Below are 19514 nucleotides of genomic sequence, written 5' to 3'. Positions count from 1 at the left end.
TCTACAAATTAACCATCAAATTTCTTGATTTCTCTTTTACTCATCTCCCTTAAATCTTCTAGGTTAGTTTATGACACTTGCACTGAAAACTCCTGCCCTCCATTTGGATGAGAAAAAATAACTCGGAATTTAGTTAAAAATTGGGAATTTAAGAGAAGAAATTGACAATTCTCTTGTTTGGCAACTTAAGCGCGGAATTTATTAAATGAAGTGCGGAAAAAGTTGTGAAAATTGGGGCATCAAATTCCCGAGTTTTATTTCCACCAAAATAGGCATCATTTCACAATTTTCATACTATCATTTACAAAATTCAACATACATAAATCCAAACACTGAAATCTTCAATTGCTATGAAATTGAAATGATGGAAATCTAAATTCCGTCATTTTAGAATTCTATGTAATTTTCAATTCCTTCATCAAAACGGAGGGTAAAGTTTTAACCTTTCTTTCTCTTTCTCTTCCTCTTTTGTTTAAGCTTTGTGAATTTTTTTTTATTCCCTATATTTTTTTATGTATGAGTTGGGTACCTTAGTATTGTGCTTTATGAACTCTTTCTTTTTCTATTTCTTTTCATGATGAGGTTTATGAGCGCTTTAAGAGCGCTTTATGAACGTTTTATGAACTATTTATTTTAATAGATGAGGCTCTGCCTTCGATAGGGTGCTCCCTTCGGCAGGCTGAGGGCAATCTGCAAGGAAGAATATAGTAGCTGGAGGTGAGACCTAAGGTACCAATGTGGTACCGGCCGAAGACGCTTCGATGCTATAAAAAAAATAAGGATCTCTCTTTATCTCTTGCAGGCTTCTCTCTTTATCACTTCGCGGGGAAGAAGAAGGAAAAAAAGCCTCAAGGGCGGAAGCTTGTCGTTCTTTAAGCATTCTTGGAGGAAAAGGAAAGCCCTACTTTGGAGACTTAGTTCACGTTAGGAGCCAAGCCCTCTTTTTTCATCCTTCTTGAGCGGATGATGTAGAAGGCCTCAACAAATAATGTACTATCTTGTAGTTCCATATAAATTTTTTTTTTTTTCTCAATTTTCCTTGTAAAATAACACCATTACCAGAAATATTGTTTTAGTAACACTCTTATTATGTCAGCAAATATAGTACTTCCTCTTACACCGGTGTGTTTTGTTTTATGTGTCTTAAAGACATATAGAGAGAGAGAGAGATGAAGTTTCTTAAATGAGATCCTTCTTTCTTATTCCGAAATAGGCCAATTTACTATAATACCCCATGAAACTATAGTCAAATCCTACCTTCCTTTGCCTTGGTCATATTAGGGAGCTTACTTATCAACCAAATTACAGAATGCTCTGGAGACATGAAATGGAACACTTTCGTATTTTTCTTTCCTTTCAGGTGGTTCTATAGGACTGTTTCTATATATATAGGCTATACTATTTAATTATTATTAAATATGTTTAGCTATACTATTTAATCATATTAAATATATTTAAATAGTATAGCCGCGCGGCTATACTGCTTAAATGCATTCACGCAGCTATATTATTTAAACATATTTAATATATTAGACGCATGTCACCATGAAACTGGCCTTGTGCGGTCGGTGTGACGGTCTCAGAATTTTCTGGTCTTTGTTTCGGTGCGGTGCAACGGTCATCTGATATGAGCTCATGTTCTTCATATATGGATGTATAAAACCCTGCTCGCTCGCTAGATCATCCACGATATATAATTGAAAAGTTGAAGTTTGTGAAGCAACTAGCAAAAATGACTGTCCCAAGCATCAAAGATGGCTGCCTCATGGTCCGGGACAAAGTTGTTCTGTCTCATGTTCCAAGAAACATAACTGTCGCACCTGCTGCCGATGAGGCTGCTTTCATTGGAGCTTCTTCTTCAAACTCTAGCTCTCGTCATGTCTTCTCTTTTGGGGTTCTTGAGTATGTTTAACAAAATTTTTGTTGTTGAATATATATATGTCAAACATTTGTTTTTTTTTTTTAAAGAATAATTTTGTGTGCATTGCAGGGGGTACAAGTTTATGTGTCTCTTCAGATTCAAGCTCTGGTGGATGATACCGAGTTTCGGAGATTCAGACTGTGAAGTTCCAGCAGAAACTCAAATGCTCCTCTTGGAAACAAGAGAAAAATCCACTGTCCAAAATGGGCTATCTGAGCCAACAACTGAGAACAGTTTGTGCATTCTGTTATTACCAGTCTTGGATGGACCATTCAGGGCTAGTTTGCAAGGGAAGACTGTACATGAGCTTGAATTTTGCATCGAAAGCGGTTCGTTCAATTTATGCAACTTTATTTTGGATGTTGATCAATGCGGTTTTGATTTGTTCTGCCTTTTGATTCTATCCAATATTTCTGAGTTTTGTGGTTTTTTTATTTGTGCCTCAGGAGATCCCAAAGTCCAAACCTCCCAAGTAACAGAAGCAGTTTTTATGAATTCAGATTAGTCATTTATGAGTCATTTGTGAAAAATGTACATGATTAATCAAACATTATGAGTTAAAATGCAGATTAGTATATGCGTGGCACGCTTTAATTGGTTCTTGGGGAGGGGTACTTCCAACATCTGAAGAAATGAGGAAATACGACCCCTGGATCAAACGCATAGTTCAGTCCCCTGGAAACATGAGTCATGTTATCTGTACAACCCTTGGCTCCATGGAGAAATATGGGATTGGCATGATTGTCCCCTCAAATATTTATAGGTTTTATGACGATCTTCATAGCTACCTTGCAAGTTGCAATGTAGATGGAGTTAAGGAGGATGTGCAGATGTGCAGAATGTACTGGAACTTCTTGGTTCTGGTTATGGAGGCCGTGTCGAATTGATGAGGCGGTACCAAGAAGCCCTTGAGGAATCTCTTATAAGAAACTTCCATCGCAATAACCTTATTTGCGGCATGAGCCTTAGCAACGACTACATTTACAGGTTAATTTGTTGAATCTTTGACATCAACAAAGAAAAAAAAAAGAAAAAGTAATTGATCAGTTTTGATTAGATGAGTTGTGTTGTGTTGTTTTGCTTTCAGCTCAAAGCATGGTGCAGCTACTAGGGTATCAGAGGATTTCATGCCAATGGAGCCAACATTTCAGACCCTACATGTTGCTGCTGTAGCTTTTAACAGTCTTCTCATGGGAGAGATTGCGGTTCCAGATTGGGACATGTTCTTTGTAAGATGAATTCTGCTAACATATCTTTGATTTACTTATCCAACTCGTATATATATTAGCACCTAAATTAATTCCTAATTATCTTTCTTCTGCATTTTCAGAGTGCCCATTACACAGCTAAGTTCCATGCTGCAGCAAGGGCATTGGGGGGATGTCCAGTATATGTAAGGTCAGTCACAAGTTAACTAGAAAGACTCCAATTCATCGATGCAATTTTCGCATATTAATTTTCGTAGAACATGTGCAGTGACAAGCCAGGCAGCCATAATTTCAATGTTCTTAAAAAGCTTGTACTGCCTGATGGCTCTATTCTAAGGGCTAGATATGCTGGCTGTCCTGCTCGGGACTGTTTATTCAGTGATCCAGTCCTAGATGGAAAGAGGTAATATGTCACACCAAACCATAACAATTTTTTTTCTTTTACATTAACAGTTTTAATTTATCGTCTCACTCTCATGATCTTCACCATCTATTACATTGGTCCACTGCAGTCTACTGAAGATTTGGAATTTAAACAAGTTCTCAGGAGTCATTGGTGTGTTCAATTGCCAAAGAGCAGGAAGTGGCCACCAACCGCCGGTGCTCCATATGAGCCTCTCTCAGAATCGACACCACTGCCTCTTTCCGGCCTTGTCAGCCCCTTAGATGTCGATTTGCTTGAAGAGGTTACAAATGAAAGTTGGAGAGGAGAGTGTGCAGTATATGCATTCTATTCAGGTCACACTACCACCTTGTTTCAGTATGAAACTTGTGGCTACACATACCATTTTCTTAGGGTCAGTCAACTATACTACATTTTCTCTATTCAGCTTCTTGTGTTGAGTTTTTACAAAGTGGACTGAAATAGTGGTACATTACAACAGGTTTTTGGTCCCTATATTCAATTTGCCCCAATTGGATTGCTTCATATGTACAACTCAGGAGGAGCCATTGAATCTCTGCATTGTAAAAATGAACTTTCTGAATGTGTGGTGAAGGTCCGAATCCGAGGATGTGGTCGATTTGGAGCCTACTCCAACAAAAAACCAAGGTCTTGTATTGTGGACAAGAAAGAGGAGTTTATAGTCTACAATGCCAAGAATGGTTTGTTGCTACTTAAACTTCATGGCCAATGCAGTGTAAGAGAGATTGAAATTGTGTATTGAGTTTTGCGACTGCAAGTCTGCAGCTCCTGAGGGGCTCTAAACTTTGTTTGAAGCAATTTAAGTGTCATGTATTTTACATAAGCTTAATCTTTCCATATTCTGATCCATTATATAAAATTCAGCTCATCCCATGTGATATGGTCTCGTGTTACATTTAGATGCTCCAAAACATTCTATAATCATACAGTCATAGCTTGCAAGTTGAATTGCTAAAACAAATCAACTGAGATATAATCTATACCCTTTAATATGCCATTAAATCTCTTTTTATTCACTAAATATGAAGTGGATGTTATTGGTTAGGAAGAGTGTTTGGGTGTAATCTGAATTACTCAAGTGTTATAATATAAGTGTAAAAAGAGTGTTTGGGTGTAATCTTAATTACTCACGTGTTATAATATAAGTGCACAAAAAAATTATATACACATGATAATACTGAATTTTATATCCCCAAAGAGATTTTTTTTTTTTTTTTTAAATTATAAAATTTTTAAAAGTAGAAAAGTAGTTGGGCTGGACTTCCATGAAGCAATGAGTTAGAATTGGGCTCTTATATGATACATCTAAATCTAAAAGCCCGTACATGCTTTTATGTGCCCATAAAAGAAAATCCCCTTCTCTCTCTCTCTCTCTCTCTCTCCCAATAATCCCTTTCCTTCGACTCCTCCAGGACCTCTGCTCCCACCCTTATCCTCACCCCCCTTCTCTAAAACCCTTCACTCCTCCATCTTCTCCTCTCAACACAGAAAATGGCTTCTGCAACCTCAAATTTGTTCAAGACCTTGTCAATAGCAGACTCATGTCTAGTCTCTTTACCCTACCTCTCCTCCACCAAAACCGCCAACTCGTTTCTCTCAATCCCATCCAAACCCATTAAACTCCACCTCACGTACACTCATGCTTCACTCTTTTCACCACCTCTGTCCCTCAAGAACAAAACCCAGTTCTCATCCATAGTCTCTTTTGTGGCCCAGACCTCAGACTGGGCTCAGCAAGAAGAAGACAGCACACTTACCATTGACCAAGACGAAGGAGCAGAGAGTGGTGAAGAAGGGGTCTTTGCAGAGAGGGAAGAGGAGGCGAATGTTGAGCCACCTGAGGAGGCCAAGGTATTTGTTGGGAATTTGCCTTATGATGTTGATAGTCAGAAATTGGCTGAGCTCTTTGAGAGGGCTGGAGTTGTGGAGATTGCAGAGGTGAGTTTTAATTGCTTTGTTTCATAAAGTTTGTGTCTTTGGGTTTCGATGTTGTTGTGAAATTTGTGAGGTTTAGATATGTGGGTGAAATTTTTTATTTCTCTTTTGTTTTTGTAGGTCATTTACAACAGGGATACTGAGCAGAGTCGTGGATTTGGATTCGTGACTATGAGTACCGTTGAAGAAGCTGATAAGGCTGTGGAACTGTTCAGTCGTTATGTAAGTTGTTTATAAATTTTGTTTCTTTAAGTGTGGTTTGTTTTTGGTGCTCTTTTGGTGATTTTGATTTCTGTAAATTTATGGCATGCATACAAGATGGAATAAACTCAATATGAGTAATTAGATTATTTTGAAAGATTAAGAAAATTAGGATAAATGATGTGAATTGATGGCTGAACAGCATGGGCTATGTTTGTGGAGGGTAACCGATAATGCATTGTATTAGGGTGCTGGTGGTTTAACTCGAAAGTTGAGTGTAGCCATAAGCAATTGGTTCTATATTCATATATCTAGTATGGGTTGTGGTAATCTTGAAGGTAGTTCTCAGAATTAGTATAGAACTTCTGATTATAAGAGAATATGTCCTGAGTAGTGCTCAATAGGTTCCCAGAATGTCTTTTGTAGTAAAGCATAATGCCCATAGGTAATGTCCATCGCTCATTCAACTTCTGGTGCATATGAATATAGTATTATTCAAGTGTACTGCACGCAATGTTCCATACTATTTTTTCATTTTTATAAAAGCATTTTATTTCATATTTTAAGGATTGTGTTGATTGCTTCTAAGTTTTTTGTGTTTACTGTTGTGATAGGATTTAAATGGAAGGCTCTTGACTGTCAATAGAGCTGCTCCAAGAGGAACACGCCAAGAACGCGCACCCCGTTCATTTGAACCTTCGTTTAGAATCTATGTTGGTAACCTTCCATGGAATGTGGATAATGGTCAACTGGAGCAGGTCTTCAGTGAGCATGGTAGCGTGGTGGAGGCACGAGTAGTCTTTGACAGAGAAACTGGACGGTCGCGTGGTTTTGGCTTTGTAACAATGGCCAGTGAAAACGAAATGAATGATGCCATTGCTGCTCTAGATGGACAGGTATTAAGCTTTTACATTTTCAACCTTGATTCATTAGGAAAAGGGGATCCATCATTCGTGTAATGATGGACCAAATTCTTAGGTTGAATTGACATACTTTAAGTTAATTATGCCTGATATGGTTTGTCAAATTTTGCCTAATGGACTTGATTGACATAGGGGTGAAAAACGTAGTTGATGGAAATGTTGTATGGATTCATCGGTGAATCTTGGATACGATATAAACTGTCTTACTTGAGTTGTCTTGTGCTGCAGAGTCTGGATGGAAGGGCGATCAGAGTAAATGTTGCAGAAGAAAGACAAAGGCGCAGCCCCTACTGACTTAACAGGGATGAAACCTAAGTTCTTGTTTTGGTTCCTTTTTCTTTAGATGAGATTTTGTGTCAGCTGTTTTTCAGCGAGGTTTTTATGATTTCTACTTTACAAGTGTTGTTCTTGTTGGAAACGATATATAGTGTCCAAGTTTGACTCCATTAATTTTGGGGCACTACTGATGTGGTTGTTATTTTATTTTGATCAGCTAATGGAGCATTTGAACGTCATTATAATGAAATAGTTTCATTTGTATTGTATGTCAGTGGATGTAAAGCCTTGTACTTTTAGATTCTCTTTTGTAGCAAGAAAAACGCATAGTGCAATGCGGGTTTAAACATTCAAGAACTGAAAATCAGAACCAACATTTCAGATATAGCAGAAGCTACATGCCTTATATTTAAGTCATTTAGCCACAAACAGGCAACAGGTTTGAACACGCTTGAGATTAAGGGAATTTACAGTGGCAAGGGAACAAACTATACCAAAGCAAACCATTACTGCGAAGAGAAACCAGAAAATCATCTATGCACAAATAGTTAGCCAGTAGCAGGCCTCAAGAGCCTCGCAACTGAGCATCTTTGCTTGTGAGAGGAACATAACGAACTGAAGTTTCAGTCCGGACACTGATAGAGCCGTCCAAGTTCTTGTCCACAACCTTCAAATCCTGGAATATGTTTCCCACTGGAATCACCATTCTGCCTCCGGGCTTCAACTGGTCAATAAGTGGTTGTGGGATTTCTGGTGCAGCTGCACCAACATGAATGGCATCATAAGGTGCAAATTCTGGCCAACCTAGCCTTCCATCTGCAACAATAATTTATCAAATCAATAAAACGAGTAATTAGCATTTGGCAGTGGTAAAATCGTGTCTTAAGGTGATGCATTTTTTTTTTCTAGAAAAAGACCGGTATCATGGGTGGAAATACTTGAGCATATACTTCAGGTGAATGGCAGCAAAACTTCGGCAACCAGTGTATGGAGCTCAAATATGTTTAGTAAAAGTGTTATAGGCCTTGACTGGCAATTCCCTTGAATCATATTGGATGAAAAACTGGTGTTTTGTTACTGGTGCGCAAACTAAGCTGAGTGAGTTTTCATTACAAACCGACAAGATGGAGATTACGCTAGAATCAAGGCATGATAAGTATGATCCTCTCAGCACCCAAAAAGGACTAAGCTATTTCACTCTAACAAAATGAAATTATCAGAGGAAGTCCTAGAATATAGATTTCATGAACAGAAAATGATTAAAGAAAGAAGTCCAGAGAGACAGGGAAATTGAATGGGAGGAGCACACCCAACGGTTTTTCATCTCCAAAACATAACAGGAAAGAATAATTCTACAAGCTTTCAAACATTTCAAATATCTTTCCAACTTTCCTTGAAGCCCGACAAGAATTGAATCCATTTTATGAATTTCTAAAACAACAACCCTCAACTCATATCATGGAACCAGCCCGCATGGGTACCATAGTCATGCAAGTAATTTCTAAGACTAATCCGGGTGGTATACACTCTTCATTTAGCTTCAATTGAAAAATGATTTTCTTTTTCTTAGTTTCAATTTCAAAAGTGTAACACTGGGTTTCGGGAAACATACCACCGACATGCACTGAGAGGGAACCTTCTTTCAATAATGGTGCTGCTGCACTTTTTTGGATATTCTCGATTGAGGAAGAAGCCAACTCAGGAATGTGCTCTACACCAACTGCACGACCTTGTGGCCCAACCATCAAGGCAAAACAAGCTGTCAAATATCCCGTCCCTGCAAAGCAAAATACAGTAAAGGAAATTCAGGATCTCTAGTACAGTCTTCAAGATGCAGCACAGCTAGTGCAAAGAATTCAGGTTTCCATAGTATTCAAATGGTCAAACGTGAGTGTGACATTTCACTTCCAAGAATGTGCTAACTATAAAGACATAAACACATGATATTAACATGTTATAATAAAAATTCCATAGATGAGCACCTGAACCAACATCCAAAGCACGCATATTAGGCTGCAAATTCTCTTCCAACAACTGAAGGCATGTTGCATGCATATGAGGTGCAGAAATGGTGGCATTATAACCTATTGCCATGGGGGAGTCAACATAAGGTGGGGCCCCATCAGGCACAAATAAAGCTCTATCAATAGTCCCCATCACTTCAACAACCTTTTTGGAGCTAATCACTCCATAACTCTGCAAATTCTCCACCATCGCCTTGTTCTTCTTAACGCTACTATGGGACCAGAATTGCTGTAAATGATAGAAAATAATTACGAAAAACAAAGGTAGATTTCAATGTTGTTCAACAGTAACATATAACAGTAAAGCCCAAATTAAATTAAGCAACAAAGTAATTTAAATGAAACAGAAACAAGCAGAACCCCTATTGGAATTTTGCCCATGAATGATCACAACCATCATTAATACCTTGTCTGGTTGCAAATCCAAATCCTCGACACTAGGATCAGTTATGGGTTGAATTGGTCCATCCAAGGCCCTCGGACAACAATACAATTGAATACCACCATTAACCAGGGTAGAATGAACCCCAATTAAAATGAAGACTAAAATTACTACAAATCCCTATTAGTAGGGAACATAACTACAAGAATCAGATCCTAGCATAATTAGCAATCACTAAAAGTATATCATTACCAAAAACAAATGAACTTAAGCTCCAATGGGTTGATAAGAAAGTAGAAGTTAGAGATTAATAAGACAAAAGATTGAATTTTTACAAAGTCATCTATATATAAGCTGAAAAAACAAATGCTCTGTTTGGATATAAGGAGAGAGAGAGAGAGAGAGAGAGAGAGAGAGAGAGAAATACCTCCATTCCGCGGAAGAGGGAGTTACCCGTGAGGAAATTAGGGTTTTGGAGGAGAGGACAGAAGGAGAGAGAGGTGGTGGGGAGAAGTGTGAGTGTGCGAGGGCGATGACGATGACGATGACGATGATGATGATGATGATGATGATGAGAGTGAGGAAAGAAAGAGAGAGTGGTGAAGGTTAAGAGGTGTTGCACAGTGGGCGCTGGACAGCGGGAACCATACGCTAACCGGCCTAGGCCTACTAAAGCACTTGTCGCTCTCGCTGGGGAGAGTAGCTTATGCATTTGCCACGCTTTCTCTACAACCTTTCTCCAATTTTCCATGTTTCACTGCTTTACACTTGTCTTTGCCCTGCCCTTGCTTCTTACCCCCTCACCCGCCGACTCATGCATACCCCACACATTTGGGTCAAGCTAGTTGGGCCATTTTGTCTGTTTGATTTTAGGCTGCACTTGTTAAAGCCCAAGATGTTGATAGGACTTCCCAGTCTAAAGTTTGACAGACTTATTAGTCCAAGAAAACATTGATACAATTACAAACCCGGGTTCGAATCCGGTGAAGCCCAAACCCGTTTGGAATCTCGTTTCCTTCGGTTCGGACATCGGGAATTAAGGTTTTTCGAAACGACCTCAATTCAAAGGCTAGTTTTAAGCTTAAAACTTACCCGAAAGAACGAGATGTTAGGATCAATGCCTAACTGGACAAAGGTTAAGCCAAAAAGCCATACTCAATACCCATACGGTCAGGTATCGGGTAGGTCTCTTTTCTCTTAGGTCATGCTCAACTTGACCTAAGAGAAATTTTGAGCATGGGCCAGCGGAATAAAACTTGTTTTACATTGTCCCCTGTTGCAAGCTAAGCCTGCCTCATTTGGTTCTTGGGCCAAAGAGGGAGCTAAGGCTTTTGCTTTCTGTTTCCCACCAAGATAGCACAGTAGTTCTCTTTTCTCTCATCCATTTTGTTCCCTCACATGTTAATTCTGCAAAACTCAAGGACCAGTCTTAGCTTCTTAATTTTCGATCAATAAAGAGTCTTAGCTTCTTAATTACTAGTCTAGGTGAAGCAAGCATTGCTGACGAAAGCATTTAGATGGCTTAAGCATCACAAGCACATCAACTGTGTGATGTCCCTTTCTTTTCCCCTTTTGTCGAGAGTTGTCTCTTCACATAATTCCTTTCTTCAAGGAAATAAACATATCAGTGTGGGGTTGAAGCTCAGAGTTTACTGTTTTTTTTTTTTGGTCGAAGAATTTACTGTTTATGACTTGATTAAAAAAGTGCATATGATTCACGCATCAGTGTAAAAGTACGCACAAGGGACTGCTCATGGGAGCAGATTTTCCTGCCTCTGTATATCTTAGTATCTGTACAATTTCCAAAAGAGAGAAAAGAAAAAGGGGGAAAAGAGTAAAGAAGTTACACATAAATGATTAAAGAATGCCCACTGCCTAGTACTGGGGTTTGGATGCTTGGCAAAAGTTTGATTTCCCAACCATTAAATTCTTTTTTATGGTTGTTGCTTGGGAATCAATGTCCTAAAAGATCTGGATTACGATAATCTGAATGATTAAAATTTACTAAAATGACTGAATTATATACGTTGGCATGGCCTCCTCTATGTACAAGAAATTTTTGGAGCTTTGGTGTTCGAGCTATATATGCTTATGTTTTAAACATATCAACAGTTGATAATCGTCCACGCCCTGTATGTGCGAAATTAGTTTTTTCCTCCATTGGAGTGTTGGATAGATTCATCTATTAGCTCTATTAATTTCCAAATATTACTTACATATTTACTGAAAACCCCAAATCCAAGATACTGCTGCAGACTTATACCTTAGGGCCACCACAGCTGTGGAACAAACCTTGTGTCCTTATCCAGTATGTGTCTGGCTTTAACTTTAATTAGACTCACCTTGCAAGCAAGGTACTTGTTCATAAGGCTTTAACTTTTATTCCATTCTTCTTTGCTATTATATAAGGCTTAGCTTCTGAAACTGTAAAACCACTCAAACCCAGCATTTTCTCACTCTCATAGGCATTTGAAGTTCCAAGATATGGCAAGCCAACAGCTGGTAGCTCCTAAGCTGAAAAATGTGAATATGAGGGATAAAAGAACATCCCCCCAATCTGATGATAGTGCATTGGTGAGGCAAATTCGGGAGACTCATTCTCCGGGACGATCCCACAGCGTCAATGTCAACCAAATTCTCCAAGTCATTGAGGAAATATTTCATCGTGCTTCTCACAGCACTGCTGGCGTTCTAGTTGTAGTTCCTTATCCCATTTGCTTTTGTTATAAAATTTTGAAATTAAAAAGAAGAACACTTTGTAACAGTTCTGTTTATTTTGGTCACCACTTGCTTTACTTGCTGTGCAGGGTACACGAGAACTTGCAGCTACGGTGGAGGACAGGCCCACTTTGCCTAGTGTTGATGTCTTGTTCCACGGATTGTCTTATCTCATACAAAAGATCTATTGCGAGGTAGAATCTTTTTTGCTAAAGCTAAATGCTTTTACTCAAAGAAAAACATATAAATTTCTGTTTCATTTATAAAAGCAGATGGTTGGCACTTCTCCTATACTGTTTCTGCATATGGGATGGATATATAGGAACATGTATGCTGCAAATAGAAGTTTCGAATCAGTCTCTTTTATTCAAATTAATCCTAGAAACCATAATTTAATGTGAGGACTATGCATTTATGTCTCCGCTTTTCTATTACATCATTTCTATGCAAAATACAAATTAGCAATTAAGCACAGTGTGTCCATGTAACGGCAGATAAGTTGCCAATGCTCAGGAGGCGGCGATGTTCACGCGACCACAATGGAGTTACTCAGGACCCTTTCAAACTATTCATGGGAAGCAAAAGTGGTGCTGACCCTGGCTGCTTTTGCTGTGTACTATGGAGAATTCTGGCTTGTGGCTCAGCTTTGCACTAGCGATCCATTAGCCAAGTCCGTGGCCATCCTGAAGCAACTGTCGGACATTGTAGAGCATGCCACCTCAGTCAAGCCTCAAATTGAGGCAATTGACAACCTTATCAAGGCCATTACCAACGTTACTAAGCGCATTGTGGAGTACGGTGAGATGGTCAAGCTGGAGTCTCACTACATTTCAGAAGACACACCTCCACTGTCAATTGCCTTGGCACATATTCCTGCTGCTGCTTATTGGGTCATTAGAGGCATCCTGGCTAGTGCCTCCCATGTTGCCATCCTCGCAGGCAGCAGACATGAGTAAGCCATTGGAAACCACAATGCATCAAATTCATTTCAAACTATATCTAAGCTAATAGCAGCTCCTTTTTTCTACTCATTTTAGGTACATTGCATCAACCACAGAGGTTTGGGAACTCTCAAGCTTGGCTCATAAGCTGAACAACATACATGACCACCTCACCAGTGAACTTGAGAATTGCCGTCGATATATTGGTAAGCTCTTGGATTTGAAAACTTTAGAACTATGGACATGTACCTCTTAAACCTAGTCTAAAAATGATGAAAGTTTAACTTAGAAGTTAAACATATCTCTTGGCTGGTTTTTCTTTCGAATTGCACCTTAAATTTAATGAAGTACTGAACAAAATTCACCATATGGGATCCAGTGGCAAAGAGATATGATGAAGATTATGAGACGCTGAAACGCCTCTTCCAGAGCCTCCACCTGGACAACCTGAAGAACTTAAGGGCACTGATTTCCCACAAGGATGATGCACAACCACTCCAAATTAGTGCAACCAAGTCAAGGGTACTGTCTACTTATATCTTGTACCTTGCATTTCCCGGGTTTCGTATTCCTAATAAGCCATAAAACTGAATCATTTTATATATTTCCATTGCCACAAGCAGTACAGTCTTGAAGTGTTGAGGAGAAGGCATGTGTTGCTGTTGATAACGGATCTTAGTCTGAGCAATGAAGAGATTCAGATTCTTGAACACATCTACAAAGAACAGCAGAACAGGGCAGAAGTTGAGTATGAGATTGTTTGGCTCCCCGTTGTGGACGTAACCACCTGGGATGAAAAACGGTTTAGATTTGAGGAACTAAAGTCAAAGATGCAGTGGTACGTGGTGCACGACCCTCTAATAATTGAGCCACCGGTAATCAAGTTCATCAGAAACGATTGGCATTTCGACAAGAAGATGATTATAGTGTCCTTGGATCCACAAGGAAGAGTGTCCTCCCTGAATGCCGTCCACATGCTGTGGGTATGGGGCAATCTGGCTTTCCCTTTCACTGATGAGAAAGAGCAGGCACTGTGGAATGCAGAGAGCTGGAGACTCCAGCTCGTTGCCGATGGCATTGATTCAAACATACTGGACTGGGTAAGTGGTAGAAACTTTGGCGTAATATGTTGATAGACTGTGAATCTGAACCATACATTACTTTCAATCGAGAGTACTTAAGTTAGATAGCATTTCGTACATTCATATGTATCCATTTATTAAGTCCAAATTCATGAAGAACTAAAGATAATGTGGGAACTTTTTTGCTTTATCAGATCGACAAGGGGAAATATATATGCTTGTATGGAGGTGATGATTTGGAATGGATTCGAAAGTTCACGGTGAGAGCAAAAGCTGTTGCAGGACTTGCTGGTATCTCCTTGGAACTGCTTTATGTAGGAAGAAGTACAGCAACCAGGGAGCGGATCAGGAAAGTGAACAAAGTCATTGAAACAGAGAACCTCAGCCGGTTCTGGCCTGATTACACATCCAATTGGTTCTTTTGGTCCCGAATGGATAGCATGCGGTGCTCCAAGGCTAAACACCACAAGACAGTAGAGATTGATGGGATACTGAAGGAGGTCATGACTTTGCTGAGCTATGATGGAAGTGACCAAGGATGGGTTATGGTGTGGAAAGGCTCAAATGAGACGGCCAGAGGCAATGGAAAGCTCGCTCTGGACACCTTGGATGACTTTGAAGCCTGGAAAAATCAAGCTGCTGATTCAGGCTTCGTGCCTGCACTCAAAGCTGAACTGATACGGCGCCACACACCGCACCACTGCACCCGTTTGATCATTCCAGGGTTCGGTCCAGACATCCCGGACAGAGTGGAGTGCGCAGAGTGTGGCAAGGAGATGGAGAAGTTCTTCATGTTCCGCTGCTGTACCGATTGAGACATGTTGAGTTAAGCATGAAAAAACCATATTGGATCTTATGTTATATTAATTATGGTGCTCTTTCTTAAGAGAGCTAGATGTTTTAGTATGCATTAAGAATAAGTTTGTTTGTGTGAACTTGTGAAATGGCCAGGACTCTAAGCCCGCTGTTGAGTCTGGGGCTAATTCGGTTGATAAGTATAAGCCTATAAGAATGAAAAAATAATAGTACTTGAAAGACTTTTCAGTACTAAAATTACTCTCAAAATCTCTCTCTCTCTCTCTCTCCCTCTCTCTCTCCTTCACTTTTCTACATTGTGTTGGTTTTTTTGTTAACCAGAAAAAGAGAGAGAAAAAGGTACACTATCCTCAACCCCAAAACAATGGGACATGAGAGAGACTTTCATGTTACGGATAAAATGAATTTTTGTCCCTAGAATGCCAACACCAACAGTAGTCACGTCATCGTGCTTACGCAGTAGACTACTTAATTACGGTTCTGCAAACTTTGACTTTATATATAACTGACCAGATCTTTCTTCAGACATCTTGTAACTTACATTATTTCTATTTTTTTTTTACTAAAATACTCACGAGTTTTGTGTTTTGATTTATTTATGTTAATGGCTCATTAAGTTCATGTTTAGGACAGCAGAGCGAAATCTCGCTAAAAGATTTGTTCATGATGCCATAATATTGCTTGGATCAAAGTCTAGCGGTTTGATTGACTTTGATCGATGTTTTGGCAATATCTAAGAGGACTTTGCAATTTTACATCCTACTCGACATTTTAGTTCCACAGGTAAAGTTTTATATATGAAGTAAATTGACTTCCCAATTTCTCTATTTATCATGGTTGATTATTTTAGGTTTTAACTCTCATATTACCGCCTAGAACGTAAGAGTTAAATCTAAAATCTTAGAGAGCAACAATTATCGATGAATGGAAAAGAGAGAAAGAAAATAGCTTTCAGGTATATTAATTAAAAATATATATATACACAAATAAGATTTAATAATTGGCTTAATAATCTTTGTTATTTTTGGCTTAATAATCGTCTATTCACGACCGACCATTTGCTTTTATTTGGAAAAACCTCCAACAACAATGAAGTTTCTAAATTTTCTTGTTGTGTTGCAATATGTGTCACGTGTAGGTGTATGTGGCTCAATACAAGTCATGATTTATAAGTCCCACATTAGAGAATACAACAAATAATCTATACTTCAAATCTAGGTGGTTCATTCCTAATTACACCGATGCATTTTGTTATAGAATCCCACACCTAGAGGTCCATTAGGCCTTCTCTCTCTTCTCTTTGGTGGTTAAAGGTGGTGACACTCGGGTCAAAAGTTTTTTTCAATTTCTATTTTTTATGGGGTAGGGAGGATTGAAGTTTCTTATCAGAACAAAAAAAAAAAAGATAAAGGGAAAGGGAGAAGGAAGAGGAAAGGAGAAGTCAAAATGCTTGATAGGTGGCATTATTTGATTGGACTGGGATACTGATGTGGTTTGTTGACCTGACATACCCGTGTCACAGAAGTCTTTACCCACAGTATTGGACGGTCCAAATTGAGACACATAAATTATTGTCCTTGCTTTATTAAATATCGATAATATCTGATTTTTGGGGGTCCGATATTTTAACAATTAACCATAGTGTTATCGTCAATATATCGATATTATCCCGATAATATCGGGAAGATATTTTCAACATTTTTATGAATGATTTGGGCAATATATCGAGATATTATCGATAATATCCCGATACGAAACCCAAAAATATTTATATACATGGTATTTGTAAAAACCATTTTACTCCTTCAACACCTTAACCACCATATCACTTATGTTTTTGTGAAAATACTAAAATATTTATATATATACATGATTTTGTTTTGAATTCTTTTTGCAAGAAACAAATTTTCACATGAGATGAGTAGTAACTATGGTTATACTCATAACCAACCATTTCCCTACCCTTCATATCCCATTTCTGTTGGGATGGAATCAAGCGACTCATGGAAAGAATCCGAGACTCAATCTTCAAATGATTTTGCTTATGGACAACGTCAACCAATCTCGGATCCATATGGGTGGCATGTTAACAATTACATGCAAAACTATTTTGGGGATTTATCATTTGATGACTACTCTTCAAAATATACTTACTCTACACATAGAGATGATGAAGATAGTGAAAATTTTGAACCTCATAGGAACTCTATGTGGTACTAAGTTACTCATGTATCTTACCATGCAATGTATAAAGTGTAAAATATTGTAGTAATTCATTATATATAAATGATTATGGTGTGTTTAATCTTCTTTCATTAATTACTACATATTTTCTACACTTACGGTGTTTGCCAGCTTGCTATATAATCAACTTAAATCAGTTAAATCCATCATGCAATGCATTTCCTTCCAATTTTTTGTGATAAACTAATAGATAATTGACTAAATAAACATCTTGCAAAGTTTCAATAAAAATTTCCAAGTTTTTCTTACAATTTCCGTGGTTTTTATTCAATTTTTTCCAATACCGATAATATCCCGATATTTCCTGCGATATTTCCATGTTTTTTGACTTCCGATATTTCCGATACCTCCGATATTTAAAACCTTGCTCAAAAGTTTTTCATGTCCTACAGTTGTGTATTATTTAAAAAACTGTGTGACCTTCACTACCAACCTCTGGCACAGGTTTTAATGGAAGCTTCAATCACTAAAAATAATGCTCATGATTTGGTATATAAACATATCTAGAAGAATCATGAATGAAAATACGAAGCCTAGAATTATGAAGGAGCTAATCAATAATGTCAACAAACTAAAGAGTTGTTTGATAATCATTTCATTTTCATTTTTAAGTTTTCATTTTATTTTTTTAAATGGAAATTAAAAACATGTTTGGTGTAATAGTTTTTGTTTTTAAATGTAGTTTTCAAAATCAACCTTATTTTTTAAAACTTGAAATTGTTTTTAGTTTTCAAAACCTAACTTTACATTCTTTTATCATGACGAAGGGTTACAGTATATTTACATACTCAGTATAAATAGATAAAAAATATCACATTCATTGAGTTATTATCGTCTTTGGAGTAATATATGTGATGAGTTTAGAGTTGTAAATGGGTCGGAGATAGATCATATCACCATATATCTGATCCGATCGGATATAAAAAATATAAACCAAATCCAATACATATTTGATTTATTGGATTATCGGATATAAAAAAAAACCAGATAGATCATTCACAACTAGATCCATATTCGATTTATTGGATTATTGAATATCGAATCCGATAACTCAATCCGAATTATTTTACCTAATAAGTTGAACAATATTCTTATTATTTACAAAAAGTTCACAATATTCTTATTGTTAACAAAAAGATCACAAAATTATTACATGTGCATATTATTACATGTATTCAATATAGAAATATCATGTTAGTCATCATGATCTATTTAAATATATCACTTAGTGGACCATAATGACCCAATAAATATGTATTTCCACATAAATGTACTCTAAGATGAATTAATGTGTCATTCAGAACCAACAAGTATGTGTTTCCACGTGAATACGTGAATGTACTGTTAGATGAATTAGTGTGCCATTTGGAATGCTATGCTAGTAGTAAATTTTTCGCAAGGCTTAGCTCCCTCCCTGGAACAAGGGCTTTAATGGCGATGGAGGATGGGGTAGCTTCCCCCACAGTATTGGTTGGTACAAAAGCATTCCACACATGAATTATTGTCCTACTCACCTACTCAAACGTTTTTCATGTTGTATACTTTGTGTGCATTATTTAATTACCTGGGTGCAAGAGGACATCCTTGTGGATCCCAAACGTCAATATGTTGTCCCTTGGCACAGGTTTGATTGTAAGCTTCAATCATTGTGGCCTTCCAAGCCTGGACAATTTCTCTATGGCCCCGTTTGGTTCACGGAACGAATTTGAAGGGAAATCATTTCTTATCTCATTTCCATAGAGATGGGAAATGGAGATTCTTTTCCCATGTTTGGTAATATTGTCATGAAAAATATGTATTTAATATTGGCTCATTTTTAGAACTTTCCCATGACGAGGACAACAAAACCCAAGGGGGGAGGAGGGCTTCACTTTCCCTCATACTTTCCCATGTGCAAGGCAACGATTTCTCATACCTTGACTCACCAAACATGAGAAAACAATTGATTTCCCATCCCCAAACCTCCTTTCCAACTAAACGGAGCCATAAGATTAAACAAGGACTCAAATTTCTAGTGGGTAATCAAAACCAAAAGGCAAAGGGTAATCCACCATTTTGTTCCATGAACTATATTATAATTGTCAATTTACCCATAGACACAATTTTTGTTGTTGAAAAAAGAGCGATGATCATAAACTTTTTAACAAAAAAACTATATGAAAAGGCCAATTTGAGACTTATTGTCAATTTGTTGGATGTCCATTTAAATTTTTATCACGTGACTTGCACATTGTCTTTTCAAATTTCTGTCAATATTAATGACAAATTTGTTATTTTAAATAAGGAAAAAAATTACAACTTATTTCATATAGTGTAAGTTCTTAATTTACGGGAAAAAAAAAAGTATAAAAATAAATTAACAATTATGGTATAATTCAATGGCAAAAAGTAGAGCACCGGCTCTTCTATTATCACTTTT

At 37.8% G+C, this 19514-nt stretch overlaps 3 protein-coding genes and 1 pseudogene across 5 annotated transcripts; 3 read left to right on the top strand and 1 right to left on the bottom strand.

Moving 5' to 3' along the window:
* Positions 1 to 2463: 2463 nt before the first annotated feature.
* LOC110751519 (putative galactinol--sucrose galactosyltransferase 2) lies at positions 2464 to 4409 on the top strand (annotated as a pseudogene). Its single transcript, XR_015836086.1, has 6 exons — positions 2464 to 2908; positions 3009 to 3150; positions 3252 to 3319; positions 3398 to 3532; positions 3642 to 3926; positions 4014 to 4409. The product of XR_015836086.1 is annotated as a putative galactinol--sucrose galactosyltransferase 2 (transcript).
* A 509-nt stretch (positions 4410 to 4918) lies between these two features.
* On the top strand, positions 4919 to 7157 carry LOC110751489 (28 kDa ribonucleoprotein, chloroplastic). The gene is made up of 4 exons (XM_021951961.2): positions 4919 to 5491; positions 5609 to 5710; positions 6304 to 6585; positions 6841 to 7157. Exons 1-4 carry the CDS (start codon positions 5045 to 5047, stop codon positions 6904 to 6906), a joined length of 897 nt encoding a protein of 298 aa, XP_021807653.1. The 5' UTR covers positions 4919 to 5044; the 3' UTR covers positions 6907 to 7157.
* Positions 7158 to 7273: 116 nt separating this feature from the next.
* Positions 7274 to 10057, bottom strand: LOC110751488 (protein-L-isoaspartate O-methyltransferase 1). Of its 2 annotated transcripts, XM_021951959.2 has the most exons (5): positions 9722 to 10057; positions 9319 to 9474; positions 8871 to 9141; positions 8501 to 8665; positions 7274 to 7704 (listed from the first exon to the last, which is right to left on the bottom strand). In XM_021951959.2, exons 1-5 carry the CDS (start codon positions 10043 to 10045, stop codon positions 7454 to 7456), a joined length of 1167 nt encoding a protein of 388 aa, XP_021807651.2. In that variant the 5' UTR covers positions 10046 to 10057; the 3' UTR covers positions 7274 to 7453. The 2 variants fall into 2 exon arrangements, with proteins under 2 accessions (XP_021807651.2, XP_021807652.2); XM_021951960.2 differs by lacking the exon at positions 9319 to 9474 and having other exon boundaries at positions 9722 to 10053.
* Positions 10058 to 11710: 1653 nt separating this feature from the next.
* LOC110751483 (protein SIEVE ELEMENT OCCLUSION B) lies at positions 11711 to 15100 on the top strand. The gene is made up of 7 exons (XM_021951955.2): positions 11711 to 11991; positions 12102 to 12206; positions 12507 to 12964; positions 13050 to 13159; positions 13333 to 13475; positions 13577 to 14053; positions 14230 to 15100. The coding sequence occupies exons 1-7, from the start codon at positions 11779 to 11781 to the stop codon at positions 14848 to 14850; spliced, it is 2127 nt and encodes a 708-aa protein (XP_021807647.1). The 5' UTR covers positions 11711 to 11778; the 3' UTR covers positions 14851 to 15100.
* The last annotated feature ends 4414 nt before the right edge of the window (positions 15101 to 19514 follow it).

The sequence above is a fragment of the Prunus avium genome, chromosome 5, assembly GCF_965620075.1.
Source record: "Prunus avium chromosome 5, drPruAviu1.hap1.1, whole genome shotgun sequence".
NCBI lineage: Eukaryota > Viridiplantae > Streptophyta > Magnoliopsida > Rosales > Rosaceae > Prunus > Prunus avium.
Note: the sequence above shows the minus strand (reverse complement) of the source record. Positions and strands in the feature narration are given on the sequence as shown.

Bases quoted from the DNA above. Each gene is read 5' to 3' on its own strand.
- LOC110751483 (XM_021951955.2), top strand. From the start codon at position 11,779: ATGGCAAGCCAACAGCTGGTAGCTCCTAAGCTGAAAAATGTGAATATG. The intron at 13,160-13,332 runs GTAAGCTCTTGG...TATGGGATCCAG, and splicing joins GAATTGCCGTCGATATATTG to TGGCAAAGAGATATGATGAA. The intron at 14,054-14,229 runs GTAAGTGGTAGA...TTGCTTTATCAG, and splicing joins ATTCAAACATACTGGACTGG to ATCGACAAGGGGAAATATAT.
- LOC110751488 (XM_021951959.2), bottom strand. From the start codon at position 10,045: ATGGAAAATTGGAGAAAGGTTGTAGAGAAAGCGTGGCAAATGCATAAG. The intron at 9,142-9,318 runs GTATTAATGATG...TATCATTTACAG, and splicing joins TGGATTTGCAACCAGACAAG to CAATTCTGGTCCCATAGTAG. The intron at 7,705-8,500 runs GTATGTTTCCCG...TTATTGTTGCAG, and splicing joins CCTCTCAGTGCATGTCGGTG to ATGGAAGGCTAGGTTGGCCA.
- LOC110751489 (XM_021951961.2), top strand. From the start codon at position 5,045: ATGGCTTCTGCAACCTCAAATTTGTTCAAGACCTTGTCAATAGCAGAC. The intron at 5,492-5,608 runs GTGAGTTTTAAT...TTGTTTTTGTAG, and splicing joins GAGTTGTGGAGATTGCAGAG to GTCATTTACAACAGGGATAC. The intron at 5,711-6,303 runs GTAAGTTGTTTA...CTGTTGTGATAG, and splicing joins TGGAACTGTTCAGTCGTTAT to GATTTAAATGGAAGGCTCTT.